General features: G+C 45.1%; 1 protein-coding gene across 1 annotated transcript; it reads left to right on the top strand.

Moving 5' to 3' along the window:
• Positions 1-303: 303 nt before the first annotated feature.
• LOC130299278 (oocyte zinc finger protein XlCOF7.1-like) lies at positions 304-12,775 on the top strand. The gene is made up of 6 exons (XM_056551412.1): positions 304-398; positions 4,115-4,193; positions 7,128-7,286; positions 8,155-8,316; positions 9,313-9,433; positions 10,299-12,775. The coding sequence occupies exons 2-6, from the start codon at positions 4,116-4,118 to the stop codon at positions 12,587-12,589; spliced, it is 2,811 nt and encodes a 936-aa protein (XP_056407387.1). The 5' UTR covers positions 304-398; position 4,115; the 3' UTR covers positions 12,590-12,775.
• Positions 12,776-19,087: the final 6,312 nt, after the last annotated feature.

Genomic DNA, 19,087 nt, shown 5'->3' with positions numbered 1-19,087 from the left:
TGCTGGATGCTAGAGGTGTAGGACCTGTGATGATGTCACAATCATGTGATGAGATGATGATCATGTGACACGAGTGGGTGGAGCTCCGTAGTTATAGAGATCAGTGTAGTTTCCTACATCAAAGTTGAATTGAAAAAATAATAATAATTCATTGAAGGTCACGTGTTTTCTCCACTAGAATGAAGCAGCCGAACCCCTCCAGGTCCTTCATACACCAATATCCTCTCCAGTTCTGAGCCCCTCCCCCTCATGTGACTGATCACATGACAATGACATCATCACAGGTCCTTAAGTATTCTTCTGTATTGCACAACAGGTCCTGGTTGGTGGTCGGCGCTGTTGTCTCTTCTCTCTGTTATCAGCCAGCAGATCCCCTCCCCCATTCCTCCAGCTATAAGGTAAGATTACATGGAGGGGTTTGTAATATACAGGGCTCAGTGTTTGTAATATACAGGGGTCAGTGATTAGTATTATACAGGGGTCAGTGATTAGTATTATACAGGGGTCAGTGATTAGTATTATACAGAGGTCAGTGATTAGTATTATACAGGGGTCAGTGATTAGTATTATACAGGGGTCAGTGATTAGTATTATACAGGGGTCAGTGATTAGTATTATACAGAGGTCAGTGATTAGTATTATACAGAGGTCAGTGATTAGTATTATACAGAGGTCAGCGATTAGTATTATACAGGGGTCAGTGATTAGTATTATACAGAGGTCAGTGATTAGTATTATACAGGGGTCAGTGATTAGTATTATACAGGGGTCAGTGATTAGTATTATACAGGGGTCAGTGATTAGTATTATACAGGGGTCAGTGATTAGTATTATACAGGGGTCAGTGATTAGTATTATACAGGGGTCAGTGATTAGTATTATACAGAGGTCAGTGATTAGTATTATACAGAGGTCAGTGATTAGTATTATACAGGGGTCAGTGATTAGTATTATACAGGGGTCAGTGATTAGTATTATACAGAGGTCAGTGATTAGTATTATACAGGGGTCAGTGATTAGTATTATACAGAGCTCAGTGTTTGTATTATACAGAGGTCAGTGATTAGTATTATACAGAGGTCAGTGATTAGTATTATACAGGGGTCAGTGATTAGTATTATACAGGGCTCAGTGATTAGTATTATACAGGGGTCAGTGATTAGTATTATACAGAGGTCAGTGATTAGTATTATACAGAGCTCAGTGTTTGTATTATACAGGGGTCAGTGATTAGTATTATACAGGGGTCAGTGATTAGTATTATACAGAGGTCAGTGATTAGTATTATACAGAGGTCAGTGATTAGTATTATACAGGGGTCAGTGATTAGTATTATACAGAGGTCAGCGATTAGTATTATACAGGGGTCAGCGATTAGTATTATACAGGGGTCAGTGATTAGTATTATACAGGGGTCAGTGATTAGTATTATACAGAGGTCAGTGATTAGTATTATACAGGGGTCAGTGATTAGTATTATACAGGGGTCAGTGATTAGTATTATACAGGGGTCAGTGATTAGTATTATACAGGGGTCAGTGATTAGTATTATACAGAGCTCAGTGTTTGTATTATACAGAGGTCAGTGATTAGTATTATACAGAGGTCAGTGATTAGTATTATACAGGGGTCAGTGATTAGTATTATACAGGGCTCAGTGATTAGTATTATACAGGGGTCAGTGATTAGTATTATACAGGGGTCAGTGTTTAGTATTATACAGGGGTCAGTGATTAGTATTATACAGAGGTCAGTGATTAGTATTATACAGAGGTCAGTGATTAGTATTATACAGGGGTCAGTGATTAGTATTATACAGAGGTCAGTGATTAGTATTATACAGGGGTCAGTGATTAGTATTATACAGGGGGGGTCAGTGTTTAGTATTATACAGGGGTCAGTGATTAGTATTATACAGGGGTCAGTGATTAGTATTATACAGGGGTCAGTGATTAGTATTATACAGGGGTCAGTGATTAGTATTATACAGAGGTCAGTGATTAGTATTATACAGGGGTCAGTGATTAGTATTATACAGGGGTCAGTGATTAGTATTATACAGGGGTCAGTGATTAGTATTATACAGAGGTCAGTGATTAGTATTATACAGAGGTCAGTGATTAGTATTATACAGAGGTCAGCGATTAGTATTATACAGGGGTCAGTGATTAGTATTATACAGAGGTCAGTGATTAGTATTATACAGAGCTCAGTGTTTGTATTATACAGGGGTCAGTGATTAGTATTATACAGGGGTCAGTGATTAGTATTATACAGAGGTCAGTGATTAGTATTATACAGGGGTCAGCGATTAGTATTATACAGGGGTCAGTGATTAGTATTATACAGGGGTCAGTGATTAGTATTATACAGGGGTCAGTGATTAGTATTATACAGGGGTCAGTGATTAGTATTATACAGGGGTCAGTGATTAGTATTATACAGGGGTCAGTGATTAGTATTATACAGAGCTCAGTGTTTGTATTATACAGAGGTCAGTGATTAGTATTATACAGAGGTCAGTGATTAGTATTATACAGGGGTCAGTGATTAGTATTATACAGGGCTCAGTGATTAGTATTATACAGGGGTCAGTGATTAGTATTATACAGAGGTCAGTGATTAGTATTATACAGAGGTCAGTGATTAGTATTATACAGAGGTCAGTGATTAGTATTATACAGGGCTCAGTGATTAGTATTATACAGGGGTCAGTGATTAGTATTATACAGAGGTCAGTGATTAGTATTATACAGAGGGGACAGTGATTAGTATTATACAGGGGTCAGTGATTAGTATTATACAGAGGTCAGTGATTAGTATTATACAGAGGTCAGTGATTAGTATTATACAGGGGTCAGTGATTAGTATTATACAGAGGTCAGTGATTAGTATTATACAGAGGTCAGTGATTAGTATTATACAGAGGTCAGTGATTAGTATTATACAGGGGTCAGTGATTAGTATTATACAGAGGTCAGTGATTAGTATTATACAGGGGTCAGTGATTAGTATTATACAGGGGTCAGTGATTAGTATTATACAGGGGTCAGTGATTAGTATTATACAGGGGTCAGTGATTAGTATTATACAGGGGTCAGTGATTAGTATTATACAGGGGTCAGTGATTAGTATTATACAGGGCTCAGTGTTTGTAATATACAGGGGTCAGTGTTTGTATTATACAGAGGTCAGTGATTAGTATTATACAGAGGTCAGTGTTTGTATTATACAGGGGTCAGTGATTAGTATTATACAGGGGTCAGTGATTAGTATTATACAGGGGTCAGTGATTAGTATTATACAGAGGTCATTGATTAGTATTATACAGGGGTCAGTGATTAGTATTATACAGAGGTCAGTGATTAGTATTATACAGGGGTCAGTGATTAGTATTATACAGAGGTGCAGTGATTAGTATTATACAGAGGTCAGTGATTAGTATTATACAGAGGTCAGTGATTAGTATTATACAGGGGGGGTCAGTGATTAGTATTATACAGAGGTCAGTGATTAGTATTATACAGAGGTCAGTGATTAGTATTATACAGGGGTCAGTGATTTGTATTATACAGGGGGGGTCAGTGATTAGTATTATACAGAGGTCAGTGATTAGTATTATACAGAGGTCAGTGATTAGTATTATACAGAGGTCAGTGATTAGTATTATACAGGGGTCAGTGATTAGTATTATACAGGGGTCAGTGATTAGTATTATACAGGGGTCAGTGATTAGTATTATACAGAGGTCAGCGATTAGTATTATACAGGGGTCAGCGATTAGTATTATACAGGGGTCAGTGATTAGTATTATACAGAGGTCAGTGATTAGTATTATACAGAGGTCAGTGATTAGTATTATACAGGGGTCAGTGATTAGTATTATACAGGGCTCAGTGGGTAGTATTATACAGAGGTCAGTGATTAGTATTATACAGGGGTCAGTGATTAGTATTATACAGGGGTCAGTGATTAGTATTATACAGAGGGGTCAGTGATTAGTATTATACAGAGGTCAGTGATTAGTATTATACAGGGGTCAGTGATTAGTATTATACAGGGCTCAGTGGGTAGTCTCTCCAGCTGACCCCGTCCTCTCTCCCGCTGCCCCCAGGATGTCCCCGGACAGGACTGATGTGACTACAGGACTATTACACATCACCCTGGAGATCATCCGCCTGCTGACCGGAGAGGTGACTCCTCTAGATTTCTATCATCTTTATTGGATTATAGGGAAGAGAAGACATGATAGGAAGGATCAGCCCCAATATGGGCAGTTACCATGGCAACCAATGGGCCAATAGGAATGTTATAGGAAGGATCAGCCCCAATATGGGCAGTTACCATGGCAACCAATGGGCCAATAGGAATGTTATAGGAAGGATCAGCCCCAATATGGGGAGTTACCATGGGAACCAATAGGAATGTTATAGGAAGGATCAGCCCCGATATGGGCAGTTACCATGGGAACCAATGGGCCATTAGGAAGGATCAGCCACAATATGGGCAGTTACCATGGGAACCAATGGGCCATTAGGAATGTTATAGAATCAGCCCCAATATGGGCAGTTACCATGGGAACCAATGGGCCATTAGGAATGTTATAGAATCAGCCCCAATATGGGCAGTTACCATGGGAACCAATGAGCCAATAGGAATGTTATAGGAAGGATCCGCCCCAATATGGGCAGTTACCATGGGAACCAATGGGCCATTAGAAATGTTATAGGAAGGATCAGCCCCAATATGGGCAGTTACCATGGGAACCAATGGGCCATTAGAAATGTTATAGGAAGGATCAGCCCCAATATGGGCAGTTACCATGGGAACCAATGGGCCATTAGAAATGTTATAGGAAGGATCAGCCCCAATATGGGCAGTTACCATGAGAACCAATGGGCCAATAGGAATGTTATAGGAAGGATCCAGGGGCCTGGAGAAGATCAGTCTCAATATGGGCAGTTACCATGGGAACAAGACAATCTAAAAGGTATGACTTTCCGCCAATGAAATTTGTTTGTCTTCCAACGAAATGTTGAGCAGAATGTATTGTTGTTTATAAGGACCATTAATGGTTGCACCAAATGAGGACAGACTAATTCTGTAGTGTGAATGGACCCCTAGTCGCCCTCATGTATCCTCTACCCCACAGTCAGAACCCATTCCTAGTCCTGGGCCCATAGTTGGCAGGGTAGGGTTAGGTCCCCCAGGTCTTCTCTCCAGGAGCCCAGGGAATGGAGGCTTATGTGACTGTTCAGACTGAGAGTCACATCTGCCCATTATATTCTATGGGGATTCCATTGTTACATCCCATAGGAACCAGCAATAATTTCACTTAAAGGGGTACTCCTCCCCTAGACATATTTTTTCCTATATCCAAAGGATATATCTTTGGGCTGACACTGCGACCTTCACGGGACCCCCGCATTCTCCGGTGCAGTGCACAGGACAAACTCCGATCTGTTCCCTCCATTCATTTCTATGGGAGGAGGCGTGACAGTTATGTAGTAGCCGTAACGCCCCATCACATAGACATGAATGGAGGTGGCATGGTGTGACATCATGAACATGTAAGCTAGTTATGTAGAAGCCGTCGCGCCCCATCACATAGACATGAATGGAGGTGGCGTGGTGTGACATCATGAACATGAAAGCCAGTTATGTAGTAGCTGTCACTCCCCATCACATAGGCGTGAATGGAGGTGGAATGGTGTGAAGTCATGAACATGGAAGCCAGTTATGTAGTAGCAGTCACGCCCTATCACATAGACATGAATGGAGGTGGCGTGGTGTAACATCATGAACATGAAAGCCAGTTATGTAGTAGCCCTCACTCCCCATCACATAGGCGTGAATGGAGGTGGAATGGTGTGAAGTCATGAACATGGAAGCCAGTTATGTAGTAGCCGTCACGCCCTATCACATAGACATGAATGGAGGTGGCGTGGTGTGACGTCATGAACATGGAAGCCAGTTATGTAGTAGCTGTCACTCCCCATCACATAGGCGTGAATGGAGGTGGAATGGTGTGAAGTCATGAACATGGAAGCCAGTTATGTAGTAGCAGTCACGCCCTATCACATAGACATGAATGGAGGTGGCGTGGTGTAACATCATGAACATGAAAGCCAGTTATGTAGTAGCCCTCACTCCCCATCACATAGGCGTGAATGGAGGTGGAATGGTGTGAAGTCATGAACATGGAAGCCAGTTATGTAGTAGCCGTCACGCCCTATCACATAGACATGAATGGAGGTGGCGTGGTGTGACGTCATGAACATGAAACCTGAAAGCCAGTTATGTAGTAGCAGTCACGCCTTATCACATAGACATGAATGGAGTTGGCGTTGTGTGACGTCACAAACATGGAAGCCAGTTATGTAGTAGCTGTCACTCCCCATCACATAGACATGAATGAAGGTGGTGTGATGTGACGTCCCGAACATGGAAGCCAGTTATGTAGTGGCCGTCACGCCCTATCACATAGACATGAATGGAGTTGGTGTGGTGTGACGTCATGAACATGGAAGCCAGTTATGTAGTAGCTGTCACGCTCCATCACATAGACATGAAGCCTAGGGATTCCATTTTCGTGACGTCACACCAAGCTATCTCCATTCATGTCCATGTGATGGGGCGTGACGACTACTAGATAACTGTCACGCCTTCACCCATAGACATGAATGGAGAGAACAGAGCGCAGTTCGTCCCGTGCACCAGTAGACTGCACCAGAGAATGTGGGGGTCCCAGCGGTGACCCCCCCTACAATCAGACATCTTATTCCTTATCCTTTGGATAGGGGATAAGATGTCTTGGGGCAGAGTACCCCTTTAATGTCAATTTTAAATCTCGGACGATATGTTTGATATAGATTTATTAGATTGTAGCTAAAAGTTTTGTCTCTAATTCAAATATCACATTTCTAATATTCTGTCATTATGTCCCATGGGAATGAATGGACCGATAAGAATAATATAGGCGGTGTGGGCATGCTGGAAGTTTTCCAACATCTGGAGGTCCACAGTTTGGAGGCCGTTCTCAAAGTCAATTAACGAGGTGAAATATTCAGATGTAAAGGTCCAGAATTTATACTGATCACCAGATTTGTGTCTCTCTCCATACACAGGATTATACCATAGTGAGGAAGACATCGGGGGAGTCCGGAGGATGGAGCAGGGGCCCAAACCCCATCACAGACCCTCCACCTCACTCCATGATACATGAGAGGAACAAGAAGAAGATCCTAGAACTCATCAACAAGATGATGGAGCTGCTGACTGGAGAGGTGACCCTGCTGGGACATTATACAGTAATGGAGGGGTCTGGTGATGATTAGAGAGGTGACACTGCTGGGACATTATACAGTAATGGAGGGGTCTGGTGATGACTGGAGAGGTGACACTGCTGGGACATTATACAGTAATGGAGGGGTCTGGTGATGACTGGCAAGGTGACACTGCTGGGACATTATACAGTAATGGAGGGGTCTGGTGATGACTGGAGAGGTGACACTGCTGGACATTATACAGTAATGGAGAGGTCTGGTGATGACTGGAGAGGTGACACTGCTGGGACATTATACAGTAGTCATCACCAGACCCCTCCATTACTGTATAATGTCCCAGCAGTGTCACCTCTCTAGTCATCACCAGACCCCTCCATTACTGTATAATGTCCAGCAGTGTCACCTCTCTAGTCATCACCAGATCCCTCCATTACTGTATAATGTCACAGCAGTGTTACCTCTCTAGTCATCGCAAGACCCCTCCATTAGAGAGGTGACAGTGCTGGGACATTATACAGTAATGGAGGGGTCTGGTGATGATTAGAGAGGTGACCCTGCTGGACATTATACAGTAATGGAGGGGTCTGGTGACGATTAGAGAGGTGACACTGCTGGGACATTATACAGTAATGGAGGGGTCTGGTGATGATTAGAGAGGTGACCCTGCTGGGACATTATACAGTAATGGAGGGGTCTGGAGATGACACATATAAAGGTTTCCATCATGTCTCCTCCTATAACATATATAAAGGTTCTTCCAGTATTCCAGATGTGCTCACTAGAGCTCTATACAGGGGGCACAATCTCCTCTTTTTAGTCAGGGAGGAATACTGCGGTCAGTCCCCTCATTGTCTCTCTCCATACACAGGATTACACGATGGTGAAGAAGACATCAGGGGAGTCTGGAAGATGGATCATGGGACCGAACCCCATCACAGAGCCTTCTCTTTACTCCATCATTCATGAGAAGAACAATAAGAAAATAATCCTAGAACTTGCCAACAAGACGATTGAGCTGCTGACTGGAGAGGTGACACTGCTGGGACATTATACAGTAATGGAGGGGTCTGGTGATCACTGGAGAGGTGACACTGCTGGGACATTATACAGTAATGGAGGGGTCTGGTGATGATTAGAGAGATGACACTGCTGGGACATTATACAGTAATGGAGGGGTCTGGTGATGACTGGAGAGGTGACACTGCTGGGACATTATACAGTAATGGAGGGGTCTGGTGATGACTGGAGAGGTGACACTGCTGGGACATTATACAGTAATGGAGGGGTCTGGTGATGACTGGAGAGGTGACACTGCTGGGACATTATACAGTAATGGAGGGGTCTGGTGATGACTGGAGAGGTGACCCTGCTGGGACATTATACAGTAATGGAGGGGTCTGGTAATGATTAGAGAGGTGACACTGCTGGGACATTATACAGTAATGGAGGGGTCTGGTGATGACTGGAGAGGTGACACTGCTGGGACATTATACAGTAATGGAGGGGTCTGGTGATGACTGGAGAGGTGACAGTGCTGGGACATTATACAGTAATGGAGGGGTCTGGTGATGATTAGAGAGGTGACCCTGCTGGACATTATACAGTAATGGAGGGGTCTGGTGATGATTAGAGAGGTGACACTGCTGGACATTGTACAGTAATGGAGGGGTCTGGTGATGACTGGAGAGGTGACACTGCTGGACATTATACAGTAATGGAGGGGTCTGGTGATGATTAGAGAGGTGACACTGCTGGGCATTATACAGTAATGGAGGAGTCTGGTGATGATTAGAGAGGTGACACTGCTGGGACATTATACAGTAATGGAGGGGTCTGGTGATGACTGGAGAGGTGACAGTGCTGGGACATTATACAGTAATGGAGGGGTCTGGTGATGATTAGAGAGGTGACCCTGCTGGACATTATACAGTAATGGAGGGGTCTGGTGATGATTAGAGAGGTGACACTGCTGGGACATTATACAGTAATGGAGGGGTCTGGTGATGACTGTATCATTGTGTGTCAGGTTCCTATAAGGTGTCAGGATGTGGCGGTCTATTTCCCCATGGAGGAGTGGGAGTATGTAGAAGGACACAAGGATCTGTACCAGGACATTATGGAGGATCACCGGCCTCTCACATCACAAGGTAAGAGGAGACCTCCACCTAACATGTCCCAACCCACAAGTCACCGCTCCTCAGCACAGATGGGCTACAACAGCTGCCAACCAGCTCCCTGCTCATTGTGTCTAAAGGGAACAGAAAGGAAAGAAATACGGTATCGGAGGAATGTCACCTGATCAGATGGATCCAGATCTCTGTGGCCCCGTGCTGATTGGGGGTGGGGGTATAATTTGGCTCTAGCAGCATGAATGGATGAGCCCCTCCTGTCAGGTGTGAACAGGTCTGTAGTGTAGGGGGTGTAATGGTTTGGGGGGCTCAGACATCTACATTAGATATAACTTTCTCTCTCAGTGATAAGAATTTGGGGCCAATGTTCCCTCCTCCTCCCTGTACAATGACCTCTGCACAGGTCACAGAGCATGCTCAGATAGGACCTCCTATGATCATGGGGGGGCACACATATTTCTAAATTCTGTTATAAGGAGAATAATCTGGGATGAACATTCCCTTGAGTCAGTGCCCGGAGTGACCCCCAAAAAGAGTGAAACTATAAAGGGGGGGATCATCTCCTCTCTTCTGGGGTCAGGTGACCATATAAACTATAAAGGGGGGGGGGATCATCTCCTCTCTTCTGGGGTCAGGTGACCATATAAACTATATAAAGGGGGGGGGCGTCATCTCCTCTCTTCTGGGGTCAGGTGACCATATAAACTATAAAGGGGGGGGGTCATCTCCTCTCCTCTGGGGTCAGGTGACCATATAAACTATAAAGGGGGCGTCATCTCCTCTCCTCTGGGGTCAGGTGACCATCTCCAGCCAATAACATTTGATACATTTCTCTACTTTGTGGTTTGCAACAAAAGTCTCATCATCCGTTTTATCCCAACAGGAAATCCCAGTAATGAGGGAAACGTCATGTTATATGTGAGTGATAAAGGAGAAGATGGAGAGATCATGGAGCGCTCCTCAGGAGAAGATGGAGAGATCATGGAGCGCTCCTCAGGAGAAGATGGAGAGATCATGGAGCGCTCCTCAGGAGAAGATGGAGGGATCATGGAGCGCTCCTCAGGAGAAGATGGAGAGATCATGGAGCGCTCCTCAGGAGAAGATGGAGAGATCATGGAGCGCTCCTCAGGAGAAGATGGAGAGATCATGGAGCGCTCCTCAGTAGAAGATGGTGGGATCATGGAGCGCTCCTCAGTAGAAGATGGTGGGATCATGGAGCGCTCCTTAGGAGAAGTTGGAGGGATCATGGAGCGCTCCACAGAGGATGGAGAGATCATGAAGCGCTCCTTAGGAGAAGATGTAGAGATCATTGAGCGCTCCTCAGTAGAAGATGGTGGGATCATGGAGCGCTCCTCAGTAGAAGATGGAGGGATCATGGAGCGCTCCTCAGGAGAAGATGGAGGTATCATGGAGCGCTCCTCAGGAGAAGATGGAGGGATCATTGAGCGCTCCTCAGGAGAAGATGGAGGGATCATTGAGCGCTCCTCAGGAGAAGATGGAGGGATCATGGAGCGCTCCTCAGGAGAAGACCTCCTTACCCCAAATGTCCATCCAGATCTATCACATAATAATCCCCCTGATCATGGGGAATTCTCTGAAAGAATTCACACAGGAGAGAAGCCATATTCTTGTTCAGAATGTGGAAAATGTTTTACAAAAAATTCAAATCTTGTTAAACATAAGAAAGGTCACAGAGTACAGAAGCTACATTCATGTTCAGAATGTGGGAAATGTTTTGCATATAAATCAGATTTTGTTAGACATGAGAGAATTCACACAGGAGAAAAGCCGTATTCATGTTCAGAATGTGAGAAATGTTTTGCATATAAATCACATCTTGTTAGACATGGGAAAAGTCACACAGGAGAGAAGCCACATTCATGTTCAGAAAATCCCAGTAAGAATTCTGAGGGAAACGTCATGTTATCTGTGAGTGATAAAGAAGATGGAGGGATCATGGAGCGCTCCTCAGGAGAAGATGGAGGGATCATGGAGCGCTCCTCAGGAGAATATGGAGGGATCATGGAGCGCTCCTCAGGAGAATATGGAGGGATCATGGAGCGCTCCTCAGGAGAATATGGAGAGATTATGGAGCGCTCCTCAGGAGAAGATGGAGGGATCATGGAGCGCTCCTCAAGAGAAGATGGTGGGATCATGGAGCGCTCCTCAGGAGAAGACCTCCTTACCTCCAGTGTCCATCCAGATCTATCATATAATAATCCTCCCGATCATGGGGAACCTTCTCCTGACCGACCACACATTGGCAGCACAAGGAAGGGTCAGAAAGGGGAGAAAAGGATTACATTTTATGAATGTGGGAAAGAATTAAAAAAAAAAACAGCTCTTCTTGCACACCAAAAAAGTCACACAAGAATGAAGCTGCATGAGTGTTCAGAATGTGGGAAACATTTTTCATATAAATCCGAACTCATTACACATGAGAGAATTCACACAAGAGTGAAGCTGCTTTCATGTTCAGAATGCGGCAAATGTTTTTCACGTAAAGCATATCTTGTTACACATGAGAGAAGTCACACAGGAGAGAAGCCGTATTCATGTTCAGAATGTGGGAAATTTTTTACAACTAAATCATATCTTGCCTTACACGAGAGAATTCACACAGGAGAGAAGCCAAATTCATGTTCAGAATGTGGGAAATGTTTTATAAATAAATCCTATCTTGTTATACATCAGAGAAGTCACACAGGAGTGAAGCCATACTCATGCTCAGAATGTGGAAAATGCTTTAAACAAAAATCAGAGCTTGTTATACATGAGGGAAGTCACACTGGAGTGAAGCCCTTTTCATGTTTAGAATGTGGGAAGTGTTTTAGAAGTAAACAAAATCTTGTTCTACATAAGAGAATTCACACAGGAGAAAGGCCCTACGCATGTTCAGAATGTGGGAAATGTTTTAGAAGTAAATTTTGTCTTGTTGGACATAAGAGAATTCACACCGGAGAGAAGCCATTTTCATGTTCAGGATGTGGGAAATGTTTTGCAAGTAAAACAGATCTCATTATACATGAGAGAATTCACACAGGAGAGAAGCCATTTTCATGTTCAGAATGTGGGAAATGCTTTACAACTAAATCATATCTTGTTATACATAAGAGACGTCACACATGTCGTCACATAGACGTCAAAATAACAAATAACAATATACACACATAAAGAAATATTAGAACTGGGGTAACGTAGCAAAACTTGATGTTTCTAAGTTCTATTTTGATGAGGAACCATACAAAAAAATGTCATAATGAAACAAACAGAAGGGTCATGTGACCATTATAGGTAATAAAAGTAATCAGTATGTCAGGGTTTCCCAAACAGGGTGCCTCTAGCTATGGCAAAACTACAATTCCCAGCATACCCGGACAGCCTTCTGCTGAGCGGGTATGCTGGGAGTTGTAGTTTTGCAACAGCTGGAGGCACCCTGGTTGGGAAACACTGTAATATGTAATGCTATTATGTATAATTTAGTAGGGACCTTACACTACAATATGATTGGTTGAGTTATATGTATTATCACAAGAATGATTGGTGGATACTATGTATGACCTCCTTGTAATTAACATTATGAATATTAGTGATTTTATGGCAGGACAGGAGACTTCCATTATGCTATTCTTCTTTACTGTCAAAACATAGCAGCAAAGTACAATAAATCTTTTTTTTGAAGAAAAAACAGGTAATATGCTAATAAGTATGTACTGACAACCAATCAGCAACCAGCACAGGTGATATAAGGTGCATACAGGTAATTAACTTCCTCTTCTTTGCTGCTCTGCATCAAGGATAAGTACCATTTTGTTCTCTGCTATTTTCACATACTGCTATATACCGTATTTATCGGCGTATAACACGCACTTTTTAGGCTAAAATTTTTAGCCTAAAGTCTATGTGCGTGTTATACGCCGATACACCCCCAGGAAAGGCAGGGGAGAGAGGCCGTCGCTGCCCGCTTCTCTCCCCCTGCCTTTCCTGGGGTCTAGAGCGCTGCTGCCGGCCCTTCTCTGCCCCTGGCTATCGGCGCCGCTGCCCGTTCTGTCCCCCTGACTATCGGTACCGGCGCCCCATTGCCGGGACCGATAGCCAGGGGGAGAGAAGCGGCGCCGACAGCCAGGGGGAGAGAAGGGGCAGCGGCCCAGTTGCCTCCCCCCATCCCCGGTGGCATAATGACCTGGGTCGGATCCGCGCTGCTGCAGGCCTCCGGCGTGCGTCCCCTGCGTCGTTGCTATGCACGGTGCGGCGCACTGACGTCATGCGCCGCGCCGTGCAGCGCATAGCAACGACGCCGGGGACGCACGCCGGAGGCCTGCAGCAGCGCGGATCCGAACCAGGTAATTATGCCACCGGGGATGGGGGGGGGAGGCAACGGGGCAGCGGCGCCGGCAATCGGTGCCGCTGCCCCTTCTCTCCCCCTGGCTATCGGCGCCAGCAATGGGGCGCCGGCACCAATAGTCAGGGGGACAGAACGGGCAGCGGCGCCGATAGCTAGGGGGAGAGAAGGGCCGGCAGCAGCGCTCTAGACCCTAGGTAAGGCAGGGGGAGAGAAGCGGGCAGCGACGGCCTCTCTCCCCCTGCCTTTCCTGGGGGTATATCGGGGTATACACACGCACCCTCATTTTACCATGGATATTTGGGTAAAAAACTTTTATTACCAAAATATCCTTGGTAAAATGAGGGTGCGTGTTATAGTCCGGTGCGTGGTATACCCCGATTAAATACGGTGTGTGTGTGTATATATATATATATATATATATATATATATATATATATATATATATATATATATATATATTTTGGTTCTATGTATACTGTTATACACACACACATATAAATATATATATATATATATAATCTCTATCTTCCACTTATTTTTCCAACCTAGTATGACTATTTAGTCTCTCTCATATATTCTTATTCCTTCCCCTTTTCAACCAGTACCCCCTTTCATTCACTTTTGCGCTATATATTTTGCATGTTTTCTTAGTTTCATGGTGCCACGGACCTCTATACTCACTGCGACATCACCGGCAGTTTTTTCTTTTCCCTCGCGCTCCTTCACCTGACCGCTGCTTGTTCTCGCGTTATCCCGCGCTTGGCTGGCAATCAGCCGTTCAGCGCACTTTTTCAATCTCCTCACAGTCACGGGATTCCTGTCAGGCAGTCCGGACGTCTCGCTGTGAACTGCGCGTTAGAGTCATATACTCGACTGTATTACGCGTTTCTAGGTGAAGTTTCATTTCTTATCCTAAAGCGCCATCTAGTGGTCTGTAGTAGTATTTATCTAACATGTTTTTTTAAAAAAAATCTTTTTACAGTGATTTTCCTTTCCTATTACTCTTACCCTATACCAGCACCTGAACACTAAAGTCTGTTCTATTATCCATTCTATTTTTTTAATAAATAAAACATTTCCTATATATATATATTTACAATAATTCATCTATTTACATATATATACTCTAGAACCGTCTCGGGGATTAACTCTCGGATCGTCCTGGTCACTTGCCACGGGACACGTTTCCTCGCAATAACTCAGCAGACCACAGTTCAGCATACTAGTCTGGCACCTCACCAACTTTATTTCCACAGGTTGCAGGTAAAACAAAACATAACTCAGGAACTAAACAAAGTCCTAGACCATCTGGTCACTGACTACACATGTAAGCATGCCCTGACTACTGGTGAGCTACACTCAGCCAGCATAACATGTGCCACCTGTAACCTGATTTAACCACAGTTCCCACTGTCACTTGGGCCACTCACAGCTCCGGCTGTGTGCTTCCAACAAGGCCCGCTGTCTCCCCATACAGCGGTGTGCTGTTTCAGAGGGAGAACCCAGATTAGACTGAGTCTCCATCTTATATACACACCTACCTTCCCTGCTGCCTCATTAATTAAGCAGCAGGTGGAGGTTTCTCCAGGGTGAGCTAAGGAAATACACCCTTTCCATGCCACCTTATCACATATCCCCCCCCCCCCCTTTGCTCAGACCGCATGGGTTTGAAAGGCAGAAACCATCTGCCTTTCCTTTCTCTTGGACAACTTTTGTCCCACAGTCTCTGAAGTCCTTGACTTCTTTCTTCCGAACTTTTACCAGCCACCAATTGCAAGTCTCTCAATCACACCTCTCCAGTACCAGGTTCTTCACCCTGGTGGGCGCAGGGTTCTAGAGATTAAGGGCCGAGAGGACAGATGCTTCAAACCTTTGTCTTCTGGCTTGCCGGACCTCTGCCTCTGCTTCAGAGAATCTTTCGGCCTCAGTGGCTTCATCAACCACCATCTTGTTCTCTGTAGCTTCAGAGGTTCAGACAGGGGTCCATCTCAGTCTTAACTTCATAGGATTTCCCACCTGGTTTCACCTCAGTCTTGACTTCAGAGGACTTTACACCTGGTTTCACCTCAGTCTTGACTTCACCTCAGGATTGGCCCCAGAGTCTTTGGCTCTTTCAGGCTCTTATGTAGAACCAGCTTCTACTTATGTTTTACTCTTCTCTGCAGCTTCTTCAGGCTTACTCTTCTCTTCACCTGCAGCTTCAGTTGTGCCATTTTCTTTACTCATAGCTTCTGAGGTTGACACTGGTTTAGCTTCTGCTTCAGTGGATCTCTCTGCCTCAGCATTACCTTCAGAATTTTTGGTCTGCTCAGGTTCAGAGGATTTCCCACCAAGTTTCAGCTCAGTCCTAGCTTCAGGGGACTTCTTACAGGGCTTCACCTTAACCTGAGCTTTAGAAGACTTTTTACCGGGCTTCACCTCAATCTTAGCTTCAGAGGACTTTTTTACATTCAGAGAAAGCATCCCTGTATCCTGTAACTTCTGCCCCAGAAGTCTTTCTTGAGTAAATTCCACCATAATTTGGTCTCTGCTCTCTTTTACGACTTTCTGGTCCTCTTCCATTTTTTCATATTTTCGCCACTTACACTGGAGCTTAACTGACTTCATACTCTCACTGTCAAGTAACTCTGCCAAGTCCCTGACAGTATCTTCCGAAGACACCAATTATTTCCTTAACTGTTCATTGTCCGCCCGCATAGCCTCCTGCTCGTAGAGTTGCGCTCCCAGCAAAACCAAGGCAGCTACGTGGGACCTTCTGCGCGTTTCGTTCTGCGCTTCCAGGCTCTGCACTTTGTGTGCTAACAGCACTCTTTCTTGCTCCAGATCCTCTATGGCAACCAGCCTAGCCTTGTAGCCACACCGTAGAGCATGATATGCACTATGCAGAAGACCCCCTTCTTCCGCCAGGAAGGTAACCTGCTTGGCCAGACTCTCCACTTTATTCTTTTGGCGGGTCACCAGATTCTGGGAGCGGGCCAATTCATCTTGGAGAGCTACCACATCACTTTTGTACTGCTCCGTGACTTTCTCCAGTTGACGCTTCTCTTTTTGCTCATTCTGGAAGTCCGCCAGCACTTTGTCCCTCTCTGTCAAGCGCTGTACCACTTCTTCTTTTTCCATCAAGATCACAGAAACCATCTGCAGGGTTTCTTCCAGATTCTGGATCTGCTCCAGTTTCTTCTCAAGGCCAGCTCATTGTTTCCGAGCCTTTTTTCTCACTGTGGTCTCCTCACTCTTGCTGTTAGACCTTGAGACATCATCTCATCCTCTGTCAGACACTCGACTCAGCTCTTCTCCATCTCTAGATGAAGTCTCCTCCTTTTTTGGGGTTGCGGCCACTTGTGCCTCGACATTATCATCAATAACAGGTGCCACAGATACCTGGCACTCTTCCTCTCCCACCAAGTTGGTGACTCTGAAGACTCTCGCTAAACACTCTTGTCAGACCGGCAATCCCTTGACGGTAAGTTCGTTGCCCCTAGCATCAACTTCAATGGTTCTTGGCACCAGCGAATCAGGGTGATTCCCGAACAGTTCCTCTAACTGTCTCTTGGCTCCTTGGCAGACTTTTGTTTTGTCACAGTCTCTCCACGGCCTGGCAAAAACGACTAGGGCTCCTGGGTCTGCAACAATATATGGTTCAGTGGTTCGACCTTCCTGGTTACGACCTCTCTCTGGTCCAGAGGCCCTATCTCCTTCACTTAGGACTCTGTCTGTGACCGTAAGTGCAGCCCCCAGCTCCACCGGTACTCTCTTCCGGAGTTTTGGTTTTTCCACAACCATCTCTGTAGCTTCTTTTCCAGTCACCTCTTTAACTTGACTCGCAGACTGTTCTTCAGCTCCCTTAGTGGTCTGGCACACTTCCACCTGACATATACCTAGGGTCTGCTGACACTCCCACCTGACATATACCTAGGGTCTGCTTACACTCCCTATCCTCAGCCTCTGCTGAGTTACTGTCCCCTGCTAATGTGGTGCAAATCAAGTGTTGTGAGCCTATCAGGTGTTTCTGCTCTAGTCACCTGACTATCTTCCCACAAGTGCTGAAAAAAACCAAAAATCCTTCCCCAGCACTACTTCATACTCTAAGGTAGGCTTTATTGTAACCTTGTGACTTATGGTACCATAGGGCATAGAAATACACACATGAACTGTTTTATAACCCCCAAATAGTGGCTTGTATAGACATTACAGCAGGGTCTGGCTTTCTGCAGCTGGTCTTTACTAGACTTATTACATATTTTGAATCTAACAAAACCATCATCTATTTACCTTCTATTGCCAGCTCACACGGGTTTTCTTTTGTCCTGCGAGAGGTGACAACAGTACTCGAAGTCAGAACACATTAACATAAGTTTTTCAAGAAAAACATTATCAGCCTGCATGGGTTCAGCACATATGAGACCATTCACACAGTCCCGCAAAAACACCTCAGTCTTGACTACTTCCGGAACCCTTGGGTGCAAAATTTCTGGCGCGCTCTCGGCCTCCCACAACTCCCAAAAGTATGTAAGGTCTGCCCAGAACAATTTTCCCCATAAGTCCCACACAGACCTCCAACACATAGTTCACTGTCCCAAAAGAGGCTTCAAAAGTAACTTGAACAGTCTTACCGGTCTCCGGTAGGGACTTCACACACTGAAGTATCTCCGGCCTTATCCGAGACAGTCTTTCGACCATCCAAGACCACCCACAGTGGGATTCCGCCCACCAACAACTCACGGGACCACGGCTTCATCCTGGCGACCACCGGTTGTGGCCCACGTTGGTTGCCCCCAGCAACGGCCTGCCGATGTCCCTTTTCCAGAAAAAATGCTCCTCCACAGGCTCCGTCTCGTGCTCGTATACCTCTGCTGGGATCATCTGACTTGCAATCTTGAAGGGGGTTGCTCCTAGCATCAGCTCCTCTGCAACTCGCCCGTTGGTTGCCCACCCGCATCCTCCACCAAATGTGACCAACCGTCTTGGGGATTAGCTCTCAGATCGTCCTGGTCACTTGCCACAAGACATGTTCCTCACAATATCTCAGCAGACCACAGTTCAGCATACAAGTCTAGCTCCTCGCCAGCTTTATTTCCACAGGTTGTAGGTAAAACATAACTCAGGAACAAAACAAAGTCCTAGACCATCTGGTCACAGACTACACATGTAAGCATGCCCTGACTACTTACTGGTGAGCTACCCTCACGTGCCCCTGCAACCTGATTTAACCACAGTTCCCACTGTTACTTGGGCCACTCAAAGCTCTGGCTGTGTTCCTCCAACAAGGCCCGCTGTCTCCCCCCTACAGCGGTGTGCTGTTTCCAAGGGAGAGCCAAGATTAGACT

This window comes from Hyla sarda, chromosome 1 (genome assembly GCF_029499605.1).
Source record: "Hyla sarda isolate aHylSar1 chromosome 1, aHylSar1.hap1, whole genome shotgun sequence".
NCBI classification, from domain to species: Eukaryota; Metazoa; Chordata; class Amphibia; order Anura; family Hylidae; genus Hyla; species Hyla sarda.
This window is presented reverse-complemented; position numbering and strand designations above follow the sequence as displayed.

Excerpts from the sequence above, each read along its gene's own strand:
- LOC130299278 (XM_056551412.1), top strand. The coding sequence starts at position 4,116 with ATGTCCCCGGACAGGACTGATGTGACTACAGGACTATTACACATCACC. Across the intron at positions 7,287-8,154 it reads TGGAGCTGCTGACTGGAGAG|GATTACACGATGGTGAAGAA; the intron begins GTGACCCTGCTG and ends CTCCATACACAG. Across the intron at positions 8,317-9,312 it reads TTGAGCTGCTGACTGGAGAG|GTTCCTATAAGGTGTCAGGA; the intron begins GTGACACTGCTG and ends ATTGTGTGTCAG.